Below are 21,886 nucleotides of genomic sequence, written 5' to 3' on the forward strand. Positions count from 1 at the left end.
TGAACGATGAATCCCAGGAAACTAAACGCCATCATTACGACAGCTATAAGTAGGGGCTTGCTTTGTGCTCCAGTACTCTCCTCAGCACCGGTTCCTGCAGCTAGATCTCAATGTATTCTTCAAAGGGCTGAGGAAGAGTGACATGGTCAGGTAGGCAGTAATTAGAACGACGGTGTCTAGGTCAACATGCATTGACCTGATCAAAAGGTTGACATGGGAAACAGTTGACATAGTTATCAAAAAGTATGAAAAACTGTTGTTGACCATTTCCCATGTCAATTTTTTTGCTTGTGTTGACTTTTTGACCATCTCAACCTAATGCATGTCAAACTTTTTCATTTGTCGCTTTTTGACTGTCGACCAATAGTGGTTGAGCTTTTGACTGTCGACCTGATCTGGCCCTGAGGAATTTGAGGGCTATGCAAGAGTCAGATTGTGGGCTTCACTTAGTCTAGTATATAGGGTATCGAGTGAGGGAAGGGGGTTTTGAGTTAAGGGTTCCATATGAAGGACTGTGCCCCTGACTAGAGACCCTTCTTGAAGACATCACCCTCCTCCCTCCCGCTTGGTGGTAGGAGAAGACCTCACATTAGAAATGATGTCACACAAACATCTGTAGACTCCCTTTCATTGGCTGACTTACACCTCAACCGGAAGTCATCATCAGAACTTTGTCCAGGGGGTCACCCATTGCCGGTAATGAGAGGTATTAGATGGAAACCATTTGTTTGAAGCACCGTTTGGGCATCGAGGTGGTTGAAGCGGGATAGCAGGGCCTGAGACTGGTAAACTGCTGGCTTTCTCCTTGCCACCATGATAACTAGTGAGGTAGTGCGTACATTGATGAATACATTTCAGCACCAGGTCTTGTTGTCTGTGCGGTTATTTTTATAATTTCAGATTGACATTACGCCATCTAGTAGGACATAGACGGTATACGCCGTTAGGGGCTTATGTGTCTGAAAATACATATTTTATCATCATACAACTGATTGAAGTGTCACATTTCACTATCGGGGTTACCTGAAGTCGCCTTATCTCAGTGGTTGGGGCTCGGCAGGTGCCGGTACTTCTAAAGCCCCTGAGGGATGAGCACTGACAGTTATCTCCTGGCTAATCCACTGGATTACTTTTACGGCTACAGTAACTGCGGCTCAGCAGAGGGCCCGAGATTGAAAGCAGCAGGCGCCCAAACTCTCACCGGCACTAGGGTGTCTGGACTTGGCCCTATTTTTAACTTTTGCAATGTTTTACAGTTTCAGGGCCTTTCTTTGATGTGCAGAACACTGAGGGGATTAAACGTCAAGTGTGAAATGCGAGCGTGTAATGACGGGTAATGCAGAAGCCGAACTGTCCATGGGGCTCGTTTCGTGAAGCAGGAAAAAAAGTTTTTCTTTTGCTGTTTGAGGCATAACTTCAGCAGAGAGATATTTCACAAACAGCTCCGCACAGAATCAATTATGTACTTGTGGAGAATGTTCACTGCAGCTTCAAAGTGCCGCAATTAGCAGCTTGCTCGGTATTTTACAACTAGAATTCCGGCAGAAAAAGACTAAAAGCACAATAATAACAGCAACAGAAAATATGCTGCGTCCTCAGCCTCAAATGTACGGTGATTCGCAACCTTTGTTACTTTGGAGAAAGACATCAAAATAAAAATGTTCTACTTTATTCCAGCTTTGTAAACAAATCCATTTAACTGCAGAACCTTCATGTTACGAGCCAACTCTGGCAGGTCTGTGTAACTGCAGCCTCTCTCCGGTATGTGTTCTGTGTGCAGTGTCACCTGTTACATAATTAGGCCATTAGCACTATGACTTTGTGTCAGGCTGTTCAGCTGCAGTGACTCGCATCATTAAGGGGGCTTGTCCATTGTAGCTGTTCTGATTGGATATTGTGTCCTCTATTACACAGCCTGCCCTAGGACTGATTACTGGTTATACTCAGTCCAGGGTTGCCTACTTTCTGGCTGGCAGTTCCTTGAGGCAGGGGGGTGGGGAAAGGGGGTGGAGCTACATTGAAATGTCATATTTTAGGGGCATGGTCAGCGTGATTGCGCCCTCGTGGCCACACCCCCTGCCATGCAATGGCATTGCACGGGGGGGGGGGGGGGGGGGGAAGAGGCTACAATGACATGATACTGCCCCTCAGTCTGGGCCTGTTGTATATCTCTCTGTGTTGCTGACCTCAGCTGCCCACCCCCAAACAGGCTGGGGCATGCCTGCATTCTGACGGACCCATCCAGCGTTTCTACGGGCGCCCATCTTTTTTAGAACACTCCCATGAAACACTGGGCGGGCCCGTCAAAGTGCCCCCTGCTTGCCACTCAGGTAACAAGCGCCCCGCCGAATAAAAAAATCTGCCAAAAGCGCTTGTTTGCGGGGGTTTGCACATGTGCCAAATCGTGCATGAACAGACCCCCTCCATCGGCCAGGGGAGCGAATTGGGACCACAGTGAGCAGGTATGAATCACCCCAATGTTCAGTAATAAAAATGTTTTATAGAAATTATAAAGGTTTTTTTTTTTATGACTTTCTAATTGTCGTCCTGGGCTGCCGGCGATAGCAGAATACACTGCGACGGTAAATGTACAATATAATCCGTGTCACACCTGGAGGGTCGTGATGCCAGTGACATGCGGAGGACGAGTCCCCGCACAGATTACAGAATAAAGTATCATGCATAATGAATTATCGAACACTTAGCATGCGCTGCTACACGTGTAATAAGCATGTAACGTCCGTCACACCGCGGTAATGGCTTGCTATAGGAATGTAATTGCCTTGTACTGCCGAAGAATATTCATACAATGCCCTGTATTCTGTATTAATCCTCCGAAGCACACGGTAATGGCTGATGGTATAGGAGGTAATGAGAGCGTGTCAGTGATTACTGATAGCGACCACAGCGATGGCCTTTGTTCTGCCTGGCAGTGCTGTATGGCTCACTGCAGCGCAGCCTCAATTATCCCAGCCCTGGCTGTGCACTGTTCCAAGTTGGGGGGGAGGGGGGTTAAGTGCATATTTTGAATAAATGAATAATAACAGTTTCCAAAATTAAGATGTAACTGCTTTTATATTTTGTATCATTAAGCCTCATGTATAGGTATAGGTCTATATAAGTGGGGAGACGATTATATGTAAGGGAGAAACATGAACTGACATGGACTTACTGTGATGCCTTTCAGTATATCTCTTATATATTTAGCCAGATCTGTCACTCATCCCCTGTGTATATAACGTTCCCGCCCAGCGGGATACACAAACCCGCCCCCCCTAGGGAAAAGACCAGTGTGCTACACACCACCACCCCCTTGACATCACCTCCCCCCGCCCAGCCAGGGCAGCCGAGAGGAATGCCGGGCCCTGGTAAAATGTTGGGGGCGTGGCCTAAGTGTGTGCTGTGGGAACATCCCACACTTAGGCCACACCCCCAAAATGTTTAGAGGAGGGTGAAAGAAAACTCTAAAAACTGTAATCTCAGAAGCAGCACACACCTACAGCATGTGCTGTGCTGACTGCAGGCTCAGCATGACCTCTCACGCTGTCAGTGAGACACTCATGCTGAGCCTGCTGTCAGCACAGCACATGCTGTAGAAGTGTGTGCTACTGTTGCTACCCGGGAGGGATGGAGGGGAAAGGGAGGGGTCAGACCAGGGCCCCTGCGGGGCCCCTTCAGCAAGCCTGGGCCCGGGTAATTAGTACCCACTCCCCCCCTCTCTCGGCTCCCCTGCAAGCCAGGGCTACAGTACACACCCACCATCCACCATTACTCCACAGCCAGCAGGTGAGTGGCAGGTCTGCCCGCACCCATCCCCCCCCCCCCCCCCTGACCCCGCAACCCCCCTTCCCGCGATTCTCGGGGCCCCCCCGCGCCCCATCTTACTCCGCTTTTTAATTAAACAAAACAATGCACACCCCCTTCCAAATCACATGCTCTCTATTTAACACATTTCACCTATAACTCAATGATTCACCTAGTCTATATATATATATATATATATATATATATATATATATATATATATATATATAGTCCTCTTATATGATGCCAAATGACAACCCTACCAGTCCCTTCCATAGAACCAATGTAAGGCCCGGTACAGAGTTGATCACAAATGCAAAATCTTTCCCAAAATGGGTAAAACTATGCTGCACTGTAGGTGGGGCAGATGTAATATGTGCAGAGAGAGTTAGATTTGGGTGAACTATATTGTTTCTGTGCAGGGTAAATACTGGCTGCTTTATTGTTACACTGCAATTTAGATTTCAGTTTGAACACACCCCACCCAAATCTAACTCTCTCTCTGCACCTGTTGCATCTGCCCCACCTGCAGTGAAACATGTTTTTTGTCCATTTGCAATCAACTAGATCAGACCCTTAATACTACCAACTATAGAATAGTAAAAAAATAATACATTTTGGCCACGTATGAAATGAGCGGGTCTGCAGGGGGCAGGGACCCGCTCATTAAATATTCACTGCACTGGGTCCCGCTCATTAGATATGCACAGAACGGTTAGGTAAACGGCATCATTGCCGATCAGAGGCCCCATGCTTTCATACCGCAAACCTGCTTATACCTGGTATAATACCGGGTAATATATGCGGTGTGAAAGGGACATTAACCTGCATGGACCCATTTAAAATAACGTTTTAAATACCGGATCTAAGCAGGTTTGCGGTGTGCAAGCAACACGAGAATGAAGATGAAATCTTTCCAAATAAATAACTTTGGGGTTTATTCTAGTTCATTCTTTCTGACAAAATCCTTCTTAGATGGACAAAACCATGTGCACTGCAGGGGGGCAGATGTAACATGTGCAGAGAGAGTTAGATTTGGGTGAGTTATTTTGTTTCTGTGCAGGGAAAATACTGACTGCTTTATTTTACACTGCAATATAGATCTCACTTTGAAGAAAAACCCCACCCAAATCTAATTCTCTCTGCACAAGTTACATCTGCCCCACCCGCAGTGCACATGGTTTTGTCCATCTAAGAAGGATTTTGTCAGAAAGAATGAACTAGAATAACCCCCTGTCAAAATGTAATATTAAAACGTTGGTTTGTAGTGCCTGAAGCAGGTAACCTGCGCTGCAGATGATATAGATCACTCTACACTGATTGATCCAGAAATGACAGCAGTAAAAATCATAATGTGCAAAAAAAAAAAGTCTTGTGGCCTGAATCAGATCTGCCAGCTAAGCATGCTGGGACTTTTAGTTCCCCCCATATACCTGACACTCACAGGTGAGGGGGAGGGGGAAATAAAACACATGGTTAAAGGTGAGAGAAGAAGATGAGGACGTATGTTATTTCCATACCCTTTCCCTGGTCTCATTGGAGAAGAATTTTACGCACTCGCTGTAACTTGCCCACGTTCTGTTGTTACCCGGCACCAGCTCCCAGCTCCCGTTCATGTCACAGCGCCGATGTGCGAGACCTGCGGAACAAGTACAGGAACCACGTCAATAGGGAGAGACAGACAGACAGACAGGGCCTGATTCCCACACTACACCAATATTCCCGCAGACAGACAGGGCCTGATTCCCACACTACACCAATATTCCTGCAGACAGACAGGGCCTGATTCCCACACTACACCAATATTCCCGCAGACAGACAGGGCCTGATTCCCACACTACACCAATATTCCCGCAGACAGACAGGGCCTGATTCCCACACTACACCAATATTCCCGCAGACAGACAGGGCCTGATTCGCACACTACACCAATATTCCCGCAGACAGACAGGGCCTGATTCGCACACTACACCAATATTCCCGCAGATAGACAGGGCCTGATTCCCACACTACACCAATATTCCCGCAGACAGACAGGGCCTGATTCCCACACTACACCAATATTCCCGCAGACAGACAGGGCCTGATTCCCACACTACACCAATATTCCCGCAGACAGACAGGGCCTGATTCCCACACTACACCAATATTCCCGCAGACAGACAGGGCCTGATTCCCACACTACACCAATATTCCCGCAGACAGACAGGGCCTGATTCCCACACTACACCAATATTCCCGCAGACAGACAGGGCCTGATTCCCACACTACACCAATATTCCCGCGGACAGACAGGGCCTGATTCGCACACTACACCAATATTCCCGCAGACAGACAGGGCCTGATTCCCACACTACACCAATATTCCCGCAGACAGACAGGGCCTGATTCCCACACTACACCAATATTCCCGCAGACAGACAGGGCCTGATTCCCACACTACACCAATATTCCCGCAGACAGACAGGGCCTGATTCCCACACTACACCAATATTCCCGCAGACAGACAGGGCCTGATTCCCACACTACACCAATATTCCCGCAGACAGACAGGGCCTGATTCCCACACTACACCAATATTCCCGCAGACAGACAGGGCCTGATTCCCACACTACACCAATATTCCCGCAGATAGACAGGGCCTGATTCCCACACTACACCAATATTTCCGCAGACAGACAGGGCCTGATTCCCACACTACACCAATATTCCCGCAGACAGACAGGGCCTGATTCCCACACTACACCAATATTCCCGCAGACAGACAGGGCCTGATTCCCACACTACACCAATATTCCCGCAGACAGACAGGGCCTGATTCCCACACTACACCAATATTCCCACAGACAGACAGGGCCTGATTCCCACACTACACCAATATTCCCGCAGACAGACAGGGCCTGATTCCCACACTACACCAATATTCCCGCGGACAGACAGGGCCTGATTCGCACACTACACCAATATTCCCGCAGACAGACAGGGCCTGATTCCCACACTACACCAATATTCCCGCAGACAGACAGGGCCTGATTCCCACACTACACCAATATTCCCGCAGACAGACAGGGCCTGATTCGCACACTACACCAATATTCCCGCAGACAGACAGGGCCTGATTCCCACACTACACCAATATTCCCGCAAACAGACAGGGCCTGATTCCCACACTACACCAATATTCCCGCAGACAGACAGGGCCTGATTCCCACACTACACCAATATTCCCGCAGACAGACAGGGCCTGATTCCCACACTACACCAATATTCCCGCAGACAGACAGGGCCTGATTCCCACACTACACCAATATTCCCGCAGACAGACAGGGCCTGATTCCCACACTACACCAATATTCCCGCAGACAGACAGGGCCTGATTCGCACACTACACCAATATTCCTGCAGACAGACAGGGCCTGATTCGCACACTACACCAATATTCCCGCAGACAGACAGGGCCTGATTCCCACACTACACCAATATTCCCGCAGACAGACAGGGCCTGATTCGCACACTACACCAATATTCCTGCAGACAGACAGGGCCTGATTCGCACACTACACCAATATTCCTGCAGACAGACAGGGCCTGATTCGCACACTACACCAATATTCCTGCAGACAGACAGGGCCTGATTCGCACACTACACCAATATTCCCGCAGACAGACAGGGCCTGATTCCCACACTACACCAATATTCCCGCAGACAGACAGGGCCTGATTCGCACACTACACCAATATTCCTGCAGACAGACAGGGCCTGATTCCCACACTACACCAATATTCCCGCAGACAGACAGGGCCTGATTCCCACACTACACCAATATTCCCGCAGACAGACAGGGCCTGATTCCCACACTACACCAATATTCCCGCAGACAGACAGGGCCTGATTCGCACACTACACCAATATTCCCGCAGACAGACAGGGCCTGATTCGCACACTACACCAATATTCCCGCAGACAGACAGGGCCTGATTCCCACACTACACCAATATTCCCGCAGACAGACAGGGCCTGATTCCCACACTACACCAATATTCCCGCAGACAGACAGGGCCTGATTCGCACACTACACCAATATTCCCGCAGACAGACAGGGCCTGATTCGCACACTACACCAATATTCCCGCAGACAGACAGGGCCTGATTCCCACACTACACCAATATTCCCGCAGATGGGGCGATGCCTTTCCATCTGCGCATGCACCATAAATGTTTGTGTTGATCTTGCAACCCTGTCGACCTTATGCATGTCAACCTATTCCATGTGTCGACCTAAGCCATGTTGGTCGATCCAAAGCATGTCGAGCCAATGACCCATACGCATCTAGGCTTACCCCAATATGTCAACATGCACAAGGTCGACATGGGGCATTCCTAGGTAGCATGTGGGTAACGGGGCAGATAAACAGCTAAGCAAGGGTAGAATATTATAGAGTCACTGGCAGTGGCGTATTTATAATGGGTGAAGCGGGTGCTGTGCGTATGGGCCCCTGAGTCCCAAGGGGCCACCACTGCACACGCTTCACCCATTTTTCTAATACTTATCCACCGCAGTCCAGCGGCGGTGGCAGTAGCGCTGCCGAAATCTCCGGAAAAATGGTTCAGTGACCATTTTTCTGGTGATGTCCGCATGCGTGATGGAGTCTGATCGCTCTAGTGCTCAGACCCTACTACACGATGTTCTGCTCCCGGCAAAGAGGAGGGGCCTGGCCAGTGGAGGCTGCACATGGGCCTCCTCCTCTCTTAAGATGCCCCTGTCCGCAGGCATATTGCAGGAGTGACGTTGAGGACAGATGGTATACTCTACTACAGGGCTTCAAATTTCAATTTGACGTAAATGCAGCGCCACAGACACTGCGCGCAAGACATTCCTATACAACACGCTGACAGCCGCGGCTGCGTCTGACTCAGAATCAGGCACGTACAGTGACATCACAGAAAGCAATTAAGCAAAAGATGTTTTGAAAATACAAGAATATAATGAAAATGTCGTTTTTTCCTTTTTTCCTCCATAAATCCAGTTTTACACCACAATAATTGGTCACGCCGTGTAACAGATAATCTGTGTGGTTACAGCTTCTGCAGGAACAGATGTGCCCGCGTGGCGATTAACGAGCGGCTTTGTGGTAAGAGGTGCGCGGCTTGGTTACCACAAGGCTTTTCGTGCACCGTCGCCGGCACGCCGCCCAGCCACTCACACCCATAATATCACCAATGGAACACTCTCATTATTCACCGAGAGCTATACAGTGCGAGACGTTGTCCATAGCAACCGATCAGCTTCTGTCATTTATAGACAGCACTAGAAAATTCATAGCTAGTAGCTGTTGCTATAGGCAACATCTATAACATCTTGGTTTTTTTTATTGTGCCTGTACATTTCTACTACAAGATGTTTAGTGTAACAGTGTTTATTACGTTACTGGAGCTTCATTAATTCCAGTCAGTGTGTAACAAAAACTCGTTGGCTTCTGGGCCTTAGGCAGGAGCCTATGTTGCCCAATCCAGGCCCCTCAGAGCCTCTTTAGCCTTAGGCAGGAGCCTATGTTGCCCAATCCAGGACTCTCATAGCTTAGTCAGCCTTAGGCAGGAGCCTAGGATAGGTAATGGAGAATTGGGATCTGAACATTATATCAGCAGTCGTTTTTCTAGCACAGTCTCATCAGTTGCTATTGGCGACATCTACACTTTAGCCCTCTCCAAGGTGTTATACGGCACATCTCCCCTTAGGGATTCACAGCATGGTATATTTTACCTTTGTGGTTGAAATCGTAGACGTACACAGGACAGGGCACAGAGACCACGATGCCCGGCTTTCCCGGGGGCCAACACAGGACCCCATCCCATTCCGACCGACAAAAGCCATCTGCAGAGAAAGAGGGGAGAAGTCAGGGAGGTTAGAGAGCGGGTCGAGTCACTCTAATGAACACAGGAGCAACGTGACCGAGGGGCAAAGTCATTCATCACTGGAGAGAGATAAAGTGGACAGAGACATGGTACCAATCAGTTCTGCCATATTTCAAACGTCATATTTCAAACATGCTACTAACTGCCAGGTTACAGCCTGTAGCATGACAGTTAGGAACTGATAGGTACTTTATCTTTGAACCTACTTTATCTCACTCTCGGAGCTTTGATTATTAAACTCCCAAAGAAACCATGAGCTACAGAAAAGTAATTCCAGGCTGGATAGAGATGTGCACCTGTATAACAATACTGTAATTGTGCACCATGTGTTGTCTGTCAGGGACCTACCTTTATACCCTGACAGTCACCATCATCAGTGATTCAGACTGCGCACACACACCGGCCCCCAGCAGCAGCAGCACCCTGCGGCTCACAGTCCAGACTCCAGCTACCTGTACAGCACGCCCAGCCCAGGCCCTGCCTCAGAGGAGGAGGTAAGAGTCAGCTCACAGTGGAGCTCACAATTGGAGATGGGGCAGCGGAGAAGAGGGGAAGGTGGTGGTGGGGGGGGGGGGGATGTCAGTGCTGATATGTGTAAGAATGTGTAAGAATGTTTTAAATGGGGATGTACAAAATGGGGATGTACAAAAAGGGAATGGCTTTTATTTTTCACTGAGGGATTTTGTAGTTGGGAGGTATGGGTTGCTGGGGGCCCAAAGCATATGCTTGCACCTGGGCCTACAAGTCACTAATTCCGCCACAGCCCACCCTGCCAGTCCAGCCACTGCCCACCCTGCCAGTCCCGCCACTGCCCACTCTGCCAGTCCCACCACTGCCCACCCTGCCAATGTCCACCATGCCAGTCCCACCAATGCCAACCCTGCCAGTCTTGCCACTGCTCATCCTGCCAGTCTCACCAATGCCCACCTTGCCAGTTCTGCCAATGCCCACCTTGCCAGTTCCGCCACTGCCCACCATGTCAGTCACGCCACTGCCCACCCTGCTAGTCCTGCCACTGCCCACCCTGCCAGTCCTGCCACTGCCCACCCTGCCAGTCCCGCCAATGCTCACCCTGTCAGTCCCGCCACTAACCACCCTGCCAGTCACGCCATTGCCCACCCTGCCAGTCCCGCCACTGCTCACCCTGTTAGTATATATAGGTTTGCTCCTTGTTTCTTTTCTTTACATTATTTTTTTTACAATGTATTTGTGTCCTGTTCATTGTAATAAACTTGGTCACCCTAATATTACCACCCTATACTGTATATTCCTTACGGTACCCCATTATTCAGCCACCGGATGCAAGTTACCCCTTTCCAACACCGTTGTCTCCTGACATACTTGTCCACCAAATTAATGTTGACATACATTGGGTCGATCACTGAAGGTCGACAGTCGGGTTTTTTGTGGGGGTTTTTTGTCCCGAATGTTGACATAGTCATCTTGGACACCAAATCGTCTCGCTGCGATCGCCATGCTTCGGTCACACTATTATATTCTCCCGTCACACCCTAGTGGATGGTAGGGCATGAAATACCGCCTGTCGGCACATGTCGGCTCAAATAAAACCTTGAAAAGCCAATGTCAACTTTTTGACTGTTCACCTTCCCAATGTTGATTTAGCACAAAATGCATGGCAAAATTGGTGCGTGTATGGGCACCTTAACGACCGTGTACAACAGCAACATGAAATACTGTATCCTTCATAGACTTTCATGGGCCAGCTCCCAATATATCAACTCGCGCTAAAAACAGTTTCTTACAGATTGATGTTTGGCAGCCTTACCACAACATTCCCTGAGGGCTAGGGAATAACACACCCACAATACAATGCCCAATAGCGGTATGGCATCTATAACTTAGAGTGTCTATATATAATATAAAAGATCCAAATCCAGTGAAGCAGAAAAAGATGTTCATCCAATATTTGTTTATTTTTGTTCTTCAACAAATTGTCACATGTAAACAGCAAAAAGGAACGCCCCAACGCGTTTCGTCTTACACAGACTTTATCAGGGGAACAATATTTTTTAAATCTTTCAGCATGAAAATTATTCATCTTCTGGTTAGGTTTTCAAACCCTTCGGGTGCAATTAAATGTATCCCTTCTCTTCAGGGGGGTGGTAGCTCCTTTACTCCTATTATGTTAAACTCTCTTATTGGAATGGTATTTTAAAACGGATATAACACCATTAGATTTAAGATACTTTAGAAGAAAAGTCTCTCACACCTTCCCTGTTCGAACTGATTGTCAATACCAGTACTGGAGATAAGTGTCTGCACATCCAGCAGTGATATCAGCATAACCTGGTCTCTCAATGGTACCTCTTACTCTTCCAAGGAAGCCCACGGACAAAATGGCGGCATCTGCGGCGGTGAAAACGTTCACATTCGCCGGATGAGAATTTGCCCGTTCTCTGCCTCATATTGCACAAAAGCGAATACATACAAATGTCATTATTTCAGGCAGGATTAATCATTGGAAGCAGTTATTTTTATCTGGATTTACTGTTCCGCAATGCACATTACCGTATATTCCGACAATAATGCTGACGTTATATAGAAGAGGGATTACTGTTATTACAGCTCATTCCTGTCTGCTAGCGAGAGGCTAACACGCTCATTAATCACTGGGAGAATTTCCGAAACATTTCATAATTACCTGTTTTGTAATTAATAATTGTGCAATATTGGATAAAAAACGTTCGCTGCTTCATAACCCACATCCAGCTTATCATTTGCTTGTTCCATTGATAATAATGTAAATTAAACATGCAGGAAAAACAACAATGCGGTAAATAATACGGAACAGAAGCTGCGTAGTGGAAGTGCGCTCGTACTGGGAATTCTGCACCGCGGTTTATTTTGTCTGGTAGGCCGTAGACCAGGAGCCATTACACATTTCATGCTGATATGAACATTGACAAAGTTTCTCATCTTCATATAGAGACTTCCCAATCTGCCCTATCTAACACTTGACTCATCCTCCCCCTCCCAGACTGACAGACAAATGACACTCCCACCTTTACTTATTAAAGGAGTTCCTCACAGCTGCTCTGTTTGATCAGTCACATGCCTTCAGCTGCCCCAGGTTGCAGGGGAGAAATGTACTGGAATAAATCTAGCAGGTAAGAGACACCTTTGCTATCCTCCAAATGCTTCCTCAGGTTTATCAGCCCCTCCCCCCTGTTCCTCTTTATTACCCTACTTCTATTACCATAATATGTAGATCCAAACCTAGCCATTAAAAGTTGTACTCGGCAAACACATGCATGGATGGGCACTTAGACACTTAGAGAAGTCACGGTGGAAATCCATCAGGCCATGGGACCTGTTTCGGGAGTGGAAACAGTGCAGATATACCGGATGTGCATTTCATTGACCACCGTTTTTTGTGCGGTGCATGCATTTGAATCACATGTTTCGATGGTGCAGCCAATGGCGGCATCTATAGACGAACTGTGATGGAAATGTATGGCCTTGTGATGGCACAAGTGGGCGTACACAACATACATTAGCACAATGATATCGATGTGGCTGCGTCCATCTCTGAACAGGATGCCCCCCCCCCCGTTACGCAGGCTACGCAGCAGAGTAAGGCGCCATAGTAATCAGGACGCTGACAGTGTCTTATCCATCGCTGTCGGTGCCCTGATTACTATGGCGCCTTACTGTGTGGAGAGTTAGGGACAGCTGCTGGCCATGCAGAGATAAGTCACAGCCTGGCAGAGAGTTGTTGGCAGACCAGCGGTATTCAGAGCAGGCCTGCGGCTATTTTAAATCTCGCACTTGCGAGATTGGATCTTTCGGTCCGGCAGCCAATCAGGTGTTGCAGTGTTGGCTGAAGCAATGAGCCTTCCACTCGATCTTGGCAACTACCATGTAACCCCTTTGGCAAAAAGCATGTAATCTCCTGTGGCATCGAGCATGAAACCCCATTGGCATCGAGCATGTAATCCCTGGCACTGAGCAACAAACCTCTAGCAATGAGCATGTAGGTAAGTGGCATTTTTGCGGCATAATATGTAATGGGCATCACAGTGTGTAGCAAAATATGTAACAGGCATTACGGTGTGTGGCATAATGTGTAATGGGCATTATTGTTTATGGAATACTACGTTGTGTGGTATACAGTAATGTGTAATAGGCATTACGGTGTGTGCCATAATTTGTAATGGGCATTTACGGTGTGTGGCACAATGTTTAATGGGCATTTCAGTGTGTGGCACTTTGTGTAATGGACATTATGGTGAGTTTAAGCTTGGCAGAGTGTTCTAAAGGGCTCTACGTGGCACAGTGTGTCTAAGAAGCTGAAGCTGGCACAGTGTGTATAAGTGGCACTACTGCGTGGTGTATGTGGCCACACCCTAAATTGTAGATCTACCCACAATATCCACATGAGGGGCACTAAATATATGTTTGCTTACCAAAAAAAATGAGGCTTTGGCCATCCCTGCCTCTTAATACTGGCAAAAGTCACACAGATTCCGGGAACAAGCTCACTTACAGACAGAGGTCAGGTTACCTACCTGTGCAGACATAGGTGAGGTTACCCACTTGAACAGACAGCTGTCAGGTTAATGACCTGTGCATACAAAGGTCAGGTTACCTACCCGTGCAGACAGAGGTGAGGTTACCTACCTGTGCAGACAGAGGCGAGGTTACCTACCTGTGCAGACAGAGGTGAGGTTACTTACCTGTGCAGACAGAGGTCAGGTTACCTACCTGTGCAGACAGAGGCTAGGTTACCTACCTGTGCAGACAGAGGCAAGGTTACCTACCTGTGCAGACAGAGGCGAGGTTACCTACCTGTGCAGACAGAGGCGAGGTTACCTACCTGTGCAGACAGAGGCGAGGTTACCTACCTGTGCAGACAGAGGCGAGGTTACCTACCTGTGCAGACAGAGGCGAGGTTACCTACCTGTGCAGACAGAGGTGAGGTTACCTACCCGTGCAGACAGAGGCGAGGTTACCTACCCGTGCAGACAGAGGCGAGGCTACCTACCCGTGCAGACAGAGGCGAGGTTACCTACCCGTGCAGACAGAGGTGAGGTTACCTACCTGTGCAGACAGAGGCGAGGTTACCTACCTGTGCAGACAGAGGCGAGGTTACCTACCTGTGCAGAGAGGCAAGGTTACCTACCCGTGCAGACAGAGGCGAGGTTACCTACCTGTGCAGACAGAGGTGAGGTTACCTACCTGTGCAGACAGAGGTTAGGTTACCTACCTGTGCAGACAGAGGCAAGGTTACCTACCTGTGCAGACAGAGGCGAGGTTACCTACCTGTGCAGACAGAGGTCAGGTTACCTACCCGTGCAGACAGAGGCGAGGTTACCTACCCGTGCAGACAGAGGTGAGGTTACCTACCTGTGCAGACAGAGGCGAGGTTACCTACCTGTGCAGACAGAGGCGAGGTTACCTACCTGTGCAGACAGAGGCGAGGTTACCTACCTGTGCAGACAGAGGCGAGGTTATCTACCTGTGCAGACAGAGGCGAGGTTACCTACCTGTGCAGACAGAGGTCAGGTTACCTACCTGTGCAGACAGAGGTCAGGTTACCTACCTGTGCAGACAGAGGCGAGGTTACCTACCTGTGCAGACAGAGGTTAGGTTACCTACCTGTGCAGACAGAGTGAGATTATAATTTAGGTAATTCTAGACTATAACTAATGCCCCATTGTTACTGCCCACATTATAGTATTTCCCTATATAGTAATGACATTATATTATAAAGTAATCCTGTGAAACGTCTGCAGGAGGGTTGCGGTATGAGGCGCGGTTGAGGCTCGCTTCTGCATGGAACAAAGCTCACACAGGATTTATTTAGCAATTTAATAATTTAGCAATATCCATGTGTAATAATCCTGGAACCGCACTGATCCCAGCAGACACTTCTACTTGATGATAAGCTGAAAGAACCATCAAAAGACAGCAAGCGCGTCCTCTCCGCTGCCCTCACGCCAACCATTGTGCTGAGATTGAGGCTGTTGCCAGTTGGCACTGTACTACTGAGCGCTTTGCTGCTGTGCCACCTAAAGCGTTTCCAGCCTGCGCGTTTTACTGGACCAGAAAATGATGTTTTTACAACCACTCGCGGTGCTGAGGACATTTTTGATGTTTTTTTTTGAGCTGTAAATGCTCTCAAACATAATAATTCTTTACTCTGTTGCGAAATAGGAAGCATCAATTATATTTTATAAGGACAGGATTTATGATTGTGGCTCAATGTCTAATTCCTTTTACATCTAATTAGAACAATATTTATTTTAAGGGATAAGTACAGCACATAATAATTCCTGCCTCTGGTAACATTTGGTGTACTCAATGGAGGTCATTCTGGTTGCCTGGCAAAGCTTTGCCAGTCAACTTAGCGCCACCCGCATAAACCTCTGCCCAACCTCACACAGCGAATGTCCCCGCACTCACCTGAATGGATGTTTTTCATAAACATCCATTAGCAGCCTTACATGCCGGGCAAAATGTATCCTGGGCCCACCTCTGTCAGGGGCCCCCAGCCAGCCTGACATTGACATTTTTATTCATCCTAATGACTGGTAATGTTACCTTACACATTTTCGGGGGTTAACCGCAAATATTAAGTATCACCTAAATGTATCACAGGGGACCGCAGCAGGAATCTCCGATCCCTGCTGCGATCCCCCCCTGCAGCGCTGCCGGCCGCATCCCCCATAGGTCGCGGGAGGGTCAGCGCATAACCGCGCGGCTTCCGGATCAGGGCTTCGCAGGGACGGGCTCCTTTCGGAGCCTTGTCCCTGCGCCCTGGCAGGTAATATTCCACCCAGATCGCATTGTAATTGCGATCAATGATAAATGGGGGTCTAAGAGAACTGTAGTTGAAATACAAGAAGAGTGCTGTGAGAACAGGAGGGAAGAGGACCCTGCTCTAAGGAGCTTACAATCTAGAGCAGGCATTCCCAACCACGGTCCTCAAGGCACACCAACAGTGCAGGTTTTGTAGATATCCAGGCTTGAGCACAGGTGACTTAATTAGTATCTGAGGGATTCTAATTAAACCATCTGTGCTGAAGCCTGGATATCACTAAAACCTGCACTGTTGGTGTGCCTTGAGGACCATGGTTGGGAATGCCTGATCTAGAGGGAGGGAGAGACAGACAGGTGACATGAGGTGCAGGTAAGGAGACCTGAAGGCAAGAAGTGAGCATGGCAGGGATGGTCAGGACAGGATGTATGACCTTGGCTGTGATGGTTGAAAAAAACATTAACAAGGTATTTCGTCTTACAGAAATGACCGCCCCTGGTCTATTAAACCTTTTGAATTCCTCAGGTTCAAGGTTAAAAATATGTTTTAAAAAATGTCACAATGTCAAAATGTGTACACATGTAGTACAATACTAGACATTGCAACACAATGTAATTTAATACCACTTAATATAATACATGGTGTTGCAATGTCTCGTATTGTATTATACTGTTTTATGTTGTATTATATTATACTAGACATTGCAACACAATATAATATAATACAACATAAGATACTACAATACTAGACATTGCAACACAATATAATATAACATAATATAATAAATCGTGTTGCAATGTCTCGTATTGTATTATACTGTATTATGTTGTATTATGTTATACTAGACATTGCAACACAATATAATATAATACAACATAATATACTACAATACTAGACATTGCAACACAATACAATATAACATAATATAATGCATCGTGTTGCAATGTGTACTATAGTATTATATGCGCCAGCCTGACACAGATAGATAATATTTCTCTAGGTGCTTTGACACAATAATTGCACTGAGGAAACTGATCCCATTCTTTACGATAGAGAATGAAATCTGGGTTACTTCCTGGGCTTTGCTATTTTCAGGCTGAGCGCACTTTATTGCCGTACGGCTGAGCTCACCGTTACACAGCGCACTGCGCACTGTAGGCTGTGCTGCATGTTCCTGCTGATTGCTCCTAATCTAATATCTTCCAGGCCTTATACTCTGCATTAAAGGGATATTGTATGTTTACTGTAATGACAAAAATAAATGACAATCACTGTGTGTAATGTGAGACACACACCAACGGGTGTGAGGAGCTTCCAGTAATAGGTTGGGAATTGGAGGTTTCCGTTACGTTTCCCTGTAATTGCCCAGTGGTTGGGAACACTATAACCCAAGTCATCTACATCATTCTACTGAAAACTCTACTACTGCACTACAGCTTTCTATCACAGCACTCTACCACAGCACTCTATCACAGAACTCTACCACAGCACTCTGGCACAACATTCTGTTATACCACTTCACTCGTAGTACTCTAAATGCAGCACCCTACTAGAGTACTCCACTACAACACTACTACCCTAACACTAGATTATTCCTTAGAACTCCAATACAGTACTTTACTAGAGCACTCTACTGGGTTCAGTATGAAATCCCGGCAGTCGGGATCCCGGTGTTCAAAATCCCGACGCCAGAATCCCGACAAGGGGGGGACGTGGATCGCCCCCCCCCTTGCGGGCTCGCTGCGCTCGCCACCCCGCGGGCCCGGTGCCTTGCTACGCTTGGCACACTAATTTATTCTCCCTCCAGGGGTGTCGTGGACACCCACGGAGGGAGAAAGTGTCGGGATTTCGGCGGTCAGGATTCCAGCGTCGGGATTCTGAACGCCGGGATCCCGACCGCCGGGATTTAAACTGCATCCCACTCTACTCCAACATATTCTTTGTTTTATGCTTCAATGGCCTAAACACCAAAGGGTTAATTCAATTAGGAGTGACGCCTGCAATGCGGTTACAATCCAAGGTGACGGCACTATCCTGGAATCACTCAGAATTCACCACTAATTGAATTGCCCATCTCCCACCTCTCTCTTCTTCGTTCTCTTTATCACTCTGTATCATTTTTTTCCATTCAAATCCCTCTTTCCTCTCTCCCCACTCCCTCTCCCTCTATTATTCCCCTAGTCTCCCCACATCTTTATCCTTCTCCGCTTTATCTCCCCTATGTATCCTATTAGCACACCCTCTCTTTTCCACTCTTTCCCTCCTGCCGTCTCCTCTGTATTCTTACCTATCTTTCTCCCTCTCATTGTTAGTTCGCTGTTCCTCCATCCCTCTTTTTCTCTTCTTTCACTGCCCTCTCTTTCTTATTGGCAGATGTGCTTACAAGTCGGTAGTGTGCAGCGGGTGTGAGCAAGGAAGTTGGTCCATATGTTATTTCTAAACCAGATAAGCTTTTATTGAATATAACAGGATATACAGGAGTAGGTGATAGAAGACTTACAGCAAGCAGTCAATAAGATAAGGCATAACTCTATTTTGGGCTAAACCAGAGGTTCCCAAACTCGGTCCTCAAGGCCCCCTAACAGTGCAGGATTTGAACATATCCATGACTCAGCACATGGTTAAATCAAATTGTCTGAGGTGCTAATTAAGCCACCTTTGGCTAAGCATGGGTATGCATAAAACCTGGACCATTAGAGTGCCATGAGGACCAAGTTTGGGAACTTTTCAGATAAGCACTGTATAGCTGTACAGCACAGTGGTGCCTCAATACCACAGTGACAGACATATGCACAAGCAGGGACATTTATAGAGGCATGTAAACAAACTCTGCACCAGGAGTCTAGACAGTCTGACTTTTAACTTTGGTATGTAATATGTACTTAGACAAGTGATGTTATTTGGACAGATAAGTCATGGACAATAGAACACCGTTAGATACAGCATGTAGTGATTAACCATTTAAGTACATATCAATTTTTCCTTCACTCTCACATTTTTTTCTTTTTCCTTCTCTCTCCCCAGCTGTCTCTATCCCTCTCCCCCTACATCTCTCTCTCTCTCTCTGTATCTCTTCTACCTTTATTTCCCAATTTATTTCACTCTGTCTTTCCCTTTCTCTATTATTTTTCACCTCTGTCTCTTCCTCTTTCTAGTTTTACACCGTCACTCTTATCTCCCTGTCACTCTTCCGTCTCCCCTTTCTTTTTGACTCTTCCCCTCTATTTCTCCTATTTATTCCTCTCTCTCTCTTTAGGGTGGGATGTATTAATATACATCGCCGCCTGTCCGCCGCGATGCCAGCGCATATGTACTAACATATGCGGCTGGCATTGCGATGCGGTGACGGAGGCCCCTCGCGATACCTTGAATGTGGTGTGCGGGGGTCACCTCCCTGCCCCCTCCTGCATCCCTCATGCCGGGGACAGCTAAGCAGGCTGTCCCCGGCGCCTCCTCCTCCCCCCTGCAGCCGGAAGGACTTCCGGCTGCGTCCCTAGGGGGGGGAAGGTGTTACCTTCCGGGTCCAGGAGGACCTGGATCAGGTAAGCCAGCGGTAGGGGGAGAGGGGGGTCAGCGGGTTTTTCAGCGGAGGAGTCGGGCGGTGAAAAGAAGCCCATAGGCTTCTATAGGGTATCGCCACCTACAATGGGGTGACGTGGCGTGGGGTTTCAATACATAGGAAAATGCGGTAAAAGGGGGGTTTTACCGCATTTTCCCGTTAGTACATCCCACCCTTAGACAGATCTATTTTGTTTTTCAGTATTGTTCTTAGATGATCCCTTTGGTGATGAAGTCCTTCTCCCATCTTCAAGCTCAGAATAATCAATGTTTGTCGTGTACCGAGTACCAGCGCAGCCACAACGTTGTGAAAACATTTTTACAAGAAGACAAAAATGTGTCTGACACAACCCTGCAGCTCAGCTGCCTCTCCGCATTCATAGATCATTAGGGCTCGTTAGGCTGCATTAAATGTCCTGCTGACTAATTTTTATTAATAGTATTCAGAGAACACATCGCAAACATAACAGCTGAGCTCGATGGGAGCCAACTGCACGGAAAAACAACTTCAGTTTCGTTGGTATTAAATAATAGTCATGTTTTGTGAATACAGACGCAGCATCCTGACATGTGAAATAATTGGGATTGGACAATGTGCAGAAGCTCGTTATGTAATGAGTGTAGTTTACAGATCAATAGCCCAAATTACCGCAACCATTTAATTATTATTAATTAATATAATTTCTCACCGTTATTTAGCATTTATACATGTAAAATAGTCGGTGCATGCACACGGTGGCAAATGCAGTTATTAAGGGCAGACTAATTGGAAATGATGCCAGTGGTTTTGGGCCGAGTCTCTGAATGTCTCTCTGCCATCTCCTCCTGGATGTTTTCTTGCCAACTCAAACTCATTTACAAAACGGAATTACTTATATTCCCAACAGCTAAGAACAGTTACCATCCTGATATCTCCATCGCTGTTGACAACTCAACATGACCGGCAGCTCTCTGGCTGTACAACCTAGCTGGCAGGCCATGTTTGGGGCAGGGTTGCCTACTTTTAAAATCTCTCCGGGAGAAGCCCAGAGAGGAGACTGTCAGCAGCACTTTGGGGGGGCTGATGTGGATATCACAAAGCCTCACCCCCAGTACTGCAAATACCACAAATTGCGGGTCTTTGTGGAGGGGGTGGTACAAAATTATATGATTTGCATATTTGGCCCTGCCCCCTTTCCCCCCAAAAAGCAGCGGCTCGCTGAAAATTAACGCTGCCGCAGTGGAAATGCGCACTAGGAGGGGGGGGGGGGGGGTGCACCGGTATCCGGGAGGGTTGCCTGCCTTGCTCACATTTTCAGTGGTCTCCGTCTGCAGATTCCACGCAGTCTGATCGTTCGCATGGAATCTGCTGAAAACAGCCCTGCAAAAATGGCCGCTGCCTTGGAGGAGACAATGCTAGAGATCCTACTGGTCCTTCAGCATCTGTCAGGGGAACACATCGCAAGCAGCGCTACAAGGAAGTACTGGATTCTTTCATCGCTGGCGCGCTGTGAGCACCTAGCCCCTGTCAATGAGCTCCTAACCAGTCAATGAACATGTAACCAGCTGGCAATGAGCATGTAACTCCCTTCAATCTGTGGCAGATACTGTTCCTGCAGTTCAGCCTATTACATACTCTTCAACATCTGGAGGGACAAAATCGGTGCTCATTCGGAAAGGGGGCGTGGCCCAATGGGCGTGTTCAGTGGAAAAGGGAGGTGTGGCCAAATCCCCTTTCCGAAGGTGTATTGGCGTCATTTAAGAAGATCATATACCCGGGGCCCCAGGTATCATAGTAGCCCTCACCCTGCTTTCTGTGCCCCCCGGGGCCTCCTCGTCCTCGGCCGCCC

The 21,886-nt window shown here is 47.7% G+C and overlaps 1 protein-coding gene across 2 annotated transcripts in view; it reads right to left on the reverse strand.

Annotated features, from left to right (window-relative positions):
- Positions 1–21,886, reverse strand: part of PTH1R (parathyroid hormone 1 receptor) — a 249,146-nt gene that overhangs the window by 51,859 nt on the left and 175,401 nt on the right. For both annotated transcript variants that reach the window (XM_083186690.1, XM_083186691.1), the window contains exons 3-4: positions 9,567–9,677; positions 5,325–5,443 (exon numbers count right to left, since the gene is read on the reverse strand). In XM_083186690.1, the coding sequence (XP_083042816.1) occupies positions 5,325–5,443; positions 9,567–9,677 (230 nt within the window). The remainder of the gene's footprint in view (positions 1–5,324; positions 5,444–9,566; positions 9,678–21,886) is intronic.

This window comes from Crinia signifera, chromosome 5, assembly GCF_055691185.1.
Source record: "Crinia signifera chromosome 5, ASM5569118v1, whole genome shotgun sequence".
NCBI lineage: Eukaryota > Metazoa > Chordata > Amphibia > Anura > Myobatrachidae > Crinia > Crinia signifera.